The following is a 3,871-nucleotide window of genomic DNA, read 5'->3' on the forward strand; positions in this document are numbered from 1 at the left end:
TGTATATATAAAAAACACATGATGTTCTATATAATGAATGCAGTATTGTACTACTAATGTAAACAGTACTTTTGTAAGTATTGAACATTGGCTCCACGTTGACAACATATCACTTGAATTGTTAGTAATCAAAATAGGATAAAATAATATCCTATAATACTAAAATACTGTGAAAGAGCCATTCTGCATACGTTACATTTGAATACTTTAAGTACATATACGTTTGTACTTCTACTATTAACAATCTGAATTCAGGATTTATTTGTAAACAAGCATTTTAAGATCATATTCAATTTATATTTTTTTATTCTAAGTAGTTTTACCCACACAAGGTGTTTTTAGTGTATATTAGTGCATGCAAAAACAGTGTAAGGGGAATTCAATAATAACAATATGTAAGAATGAGATATATTGCAGTATATGTGAATTCAAAATGGAGAGGGTCCGAGGGTCCTCTGGGAGAAGCAACAGGGAAAGGCAACAATCGTCTTCTTGATCATTTGAGTCTGCAGGCGAGCAGCAGGAAACTCCTCATGAGTCTCTGCTGAGTCGCTGCTTTCTGTTTCAACAAAGAAGTTGTGTGTGTGTGTGTGTGTGTGTGTGTGTGTGTGTGTGTGTGTGTGTGTGTGTGTGTGAGCAGAAGTGCTGCTGAGCTTTTGTCTTTGTTAAACCCAGAGATAAATCAGATGCCAGAAGTCTCTTTTACTTCTGCAGAAAGCGTGAAAATTAGGCACATTTTTAACGAGAGAGTTTAAAAAGCCAAGACACGAAACGACAACACACTGATTTAATGCTGGGCAACAGTGATGCTACAATTCCCTCATGTGGTGGATACTTTGAACCAACGAGCAACTTAGAAAAACTGAATTCAACCTTCAGAAAACCCAAAATCCAAATTTGCATCAAACACACAGTTCAACAGTGTTCTTTATAGATACTATATATACACTTACTTACTTAGACACTTGCTCACTTACTTCCTTACTAGCTTATCATCTACTTTCCTACTTAGTACCTCTTACTCACCTACTAACTAACTACTAACTAACATTAACGTCCTTTCTTAATTCTTTATATCTTACTTACTTACACTTTTTAAACGTACCTACATACTGTACTTACTTCCTTCCTTTCTTACTTCCTCATTTCCTATTTACTTATCCTTACGCCTTACTGGCTTTCTTACACATCTTACGTATACTTATTTACTTTCTGACTTATCCACTTACTCACTTGCCTACCTATTTACTTACTTGCATACATACATACTTACCGTAATTTTCGGACTATAAGCCGCGCCTTTTTCCCTATTTTTCGACGCTGCGGCTTATATAACGGTGCGGCTAATCTATGGATTTTTACAGCTAACGGCCAACACCTTTAACTCTATGGGCTCTATGGCCGGTCCGCGGACCCCCACCTTTAAGCGGCGGGTTCCAGCAGGAAAAGCTGGAGGCCGGAAAAGAGTGAGACAGGTAGCGCGCAAAAGTAAAAGTGGAACCGAGAGTGGTATGCTGCTGCTGCGGCTTATATTCAGGTGCGGCTTATAGTCCGAAAATTACGGTACTTGTGTACTTGATTACTTATTTGATTATCTGCAACGTATGTTTGTCAATAGCTTAAACAAACTGACTTGACGAGAAGAAATAAAAACACAAAAGTCAAGGGCTCTTTGAAAAGTCCTTGTTGCCTAAAAGGGTTGTGATCATTTAAAATATTGTTTTATATATTAGGTCGGAGCTGTCTTTGTTTCTGTGATTCCTTCCTTCCTAGACGTTTTCCTGTTTCCCTGTTTGCACGTCCAGTCTCACCTAACTTCCCCCCCACCTGTCTCTCTCTCTCCTCCTGTCTCTCTCTCTCCTGCTGCTGCTGTGTGTTTCCTCCTCGTCTCCCTGCACTGCCCCCTTCAGGCCGGAGGTTTAGCTTAATGTGTAACGACTCGGTCCTGTGTGCAGGCTTCCAGATCGACACTCCTGACAGCCTGGGGAGGAGCTGCCTGCACGCGGCCGCCGCCGGGGGGTGAGACACCGCCTGCACTTTATAACAACGTATATGTTTTGGGGTAATAAAAGGAAGGTTTAAAAGGCCTTGAAGTATTAGGAATAAAGTCTAAACGTCAGACGATCTGAAAAAAATTGTAATCCTCGTAGAAAGTTATTTTTTATTGGTTTTTTTCAACAGCATACAATTATTCTATCAGAGCATGTATCAAAAGTAGGTAAACAAATATTCACTTTATAGAAAAATAGGTAGAGTACCAATGAAAATACTGCTTAACCTAGAAAGTTTACTCTGAACAATAAACCCACTTTATTTAGACGTGAAACAGAAAGTGAGCTCACAATACATGTGTATCCAACGCAGAGAACACTTGAGTCTTATTTGTGATTAATTTTTAAGTCTGGACAGTAAATTCACTTTTTGCCATTTTTTATTCTATTCCAATTGTATTTATTAGTCTGATTGTCTGTTGCTCGTCTGACCTATACACACAACAATTAAAACTAGTTCTGCTAAATCCTTCAATATTCAGTTTATAGAAAAGTTTAGAAACATTTGATGAGTCACTTTGGCTTATTTGAGACCAAATGTATTTGTTTTAACCCATAAAAAGAGTACATGTATGTAATGTTATACAGCCAATGTTATTCCTGCAGTATTTCTAATGGTGTTACCTGTTTCCGCAGTAATGTGGAGTGTGTGAAGCTGCTGCTGAGCAGCGGGGGAGATCACAACAAGAGGGATAAGTGCGGCAGGTGAGAGAGTAAACACAGATCAGTTACCAGCAGGTTGATCATTCAAACAGAACAGTTAATTGGCGATGGTTAGTGCTTTTTTATGCATAGAAATTAAGTGTCCTCAAATAAATCTTGCACCTGACACATACAGTAATTATCAAATCTGTCTTAATGGCTCAATTGTTTATCTCCCAGTGTGTCAGGAGGGTTCAAGAACATGTCTGTGTTTAGCAATATGATAAAGATGCCAGCAGTATTTTTATAGTAGCCTTTCCGTGTATATTTTCTACATGTATATTTTTTACCTTTTTAATGCTATTTTATTTGTATTTTGGATTGTTTATTTCTAGTGTCTTCATTTCTCTTAATTGCCTTGTTTTTCATGCTGCAGCGCAAACATTTCCCAAATTGGGATCAATAAAGTACTTATTTATCCATCCATCCATCTATCTATCTATCTATCTATCTATCTATCTATCTATCTATCTATCTATCTATCTATCTATCCATCTATCTATCTATCTATCTATCTATCTATCTATCTATCTATCTCTCTCCTCTCTCTCTCTCTCTCTCTCCATCCATCTCTCTCTCTCTCTCTCTCTCTCTCTCTCTCTCTCTCTCTATCTATCTATCTATTACCCAGAACCCCCCTGCACTACGCGGCGGCGAGTCGTCACTATCAGTGTCTGGAGACGCTGGCGGCCTGCGGCACCGCGGTCAACGCCACGGACCAATGGGGGCGCTCCGCCCTGCACTACGCTGCTGCATCAGACCTGGACCGCAGGTGAGGGGGGGGGAACCAGATACTCTATATTTACTTCATGCCAATTTGCACAAGTATATGTATACATAATAGTGATGGGAATTATGGCTCTTTTCTGGGAGCCGGTTCCTTTCAAAGAGCTGTTCAAAAGAGCCGATTTTTTAAAGGGGGCGGGGTTACTAGGTTTATCTGCGAAATAATCACCAGGATAATTATTGACTGCATTGCCTGTACTAATGTCAATTATCTGCGTTGTGACACAAGGTGGCGCCATATCCATGTCCTTCATGTCAGTGAATGTCCTACTTTGAATTGACCCTCTGTAGCCTATGTGTTAAGTAAATAAAGTTGCCTTGCCTTGAATGAA

The 3,871-nt window shown here is 39.2% G+C and overlaps 1 protein-coding gene across 1 annotated transcript; it reads left to right on the top strand.

The window, feature by feature from the left end:
• Window positions 1-1,873: 1,873 nt before the first annotated feature.
• Window positions 1,874-3,534, top strand: LOC104951246 (serine/threonine-protein phosphatase 6 regulatory ankyrin repeat subunit B-like). Its single transcript, XM_010777885.1, has 3 exons — window positions 1,874-2,019; window positions 2,688-2,756; window positions 3,385-3,534. The coding sequence occupies exons 1-3, from the start codon at window positions 1,928-1,930 to the stop codon at window positions 3,527-3,529; spliced, it is 306 nt and encodes a 101-aa protein (XP_010776187.1). The 5' UTR covers window positions 1,874-1,927; the 3' UTR covers window positions 3,530-3,534.
• The last annotated feature ends 337 nt before the right edge of the window (window positions 3,535-3,871 follow it).

Source organism: Notothenia coriiceps, unplaced genomic scaffold, assembly GCF_000735185.1.
Source record: "Notothenia coriiceps isolate Sejong01 unplaced genomic scaffold, NC01 NC01_scaffold00018782, whole genome shotgun sequence".
Classification (NCBI taxonomy): Eukaryota; Metazoa; Chordata; class Actinopteri; order Perciformes; family Nototheniidae; genus Notothenia; species Notothenia coriiceps.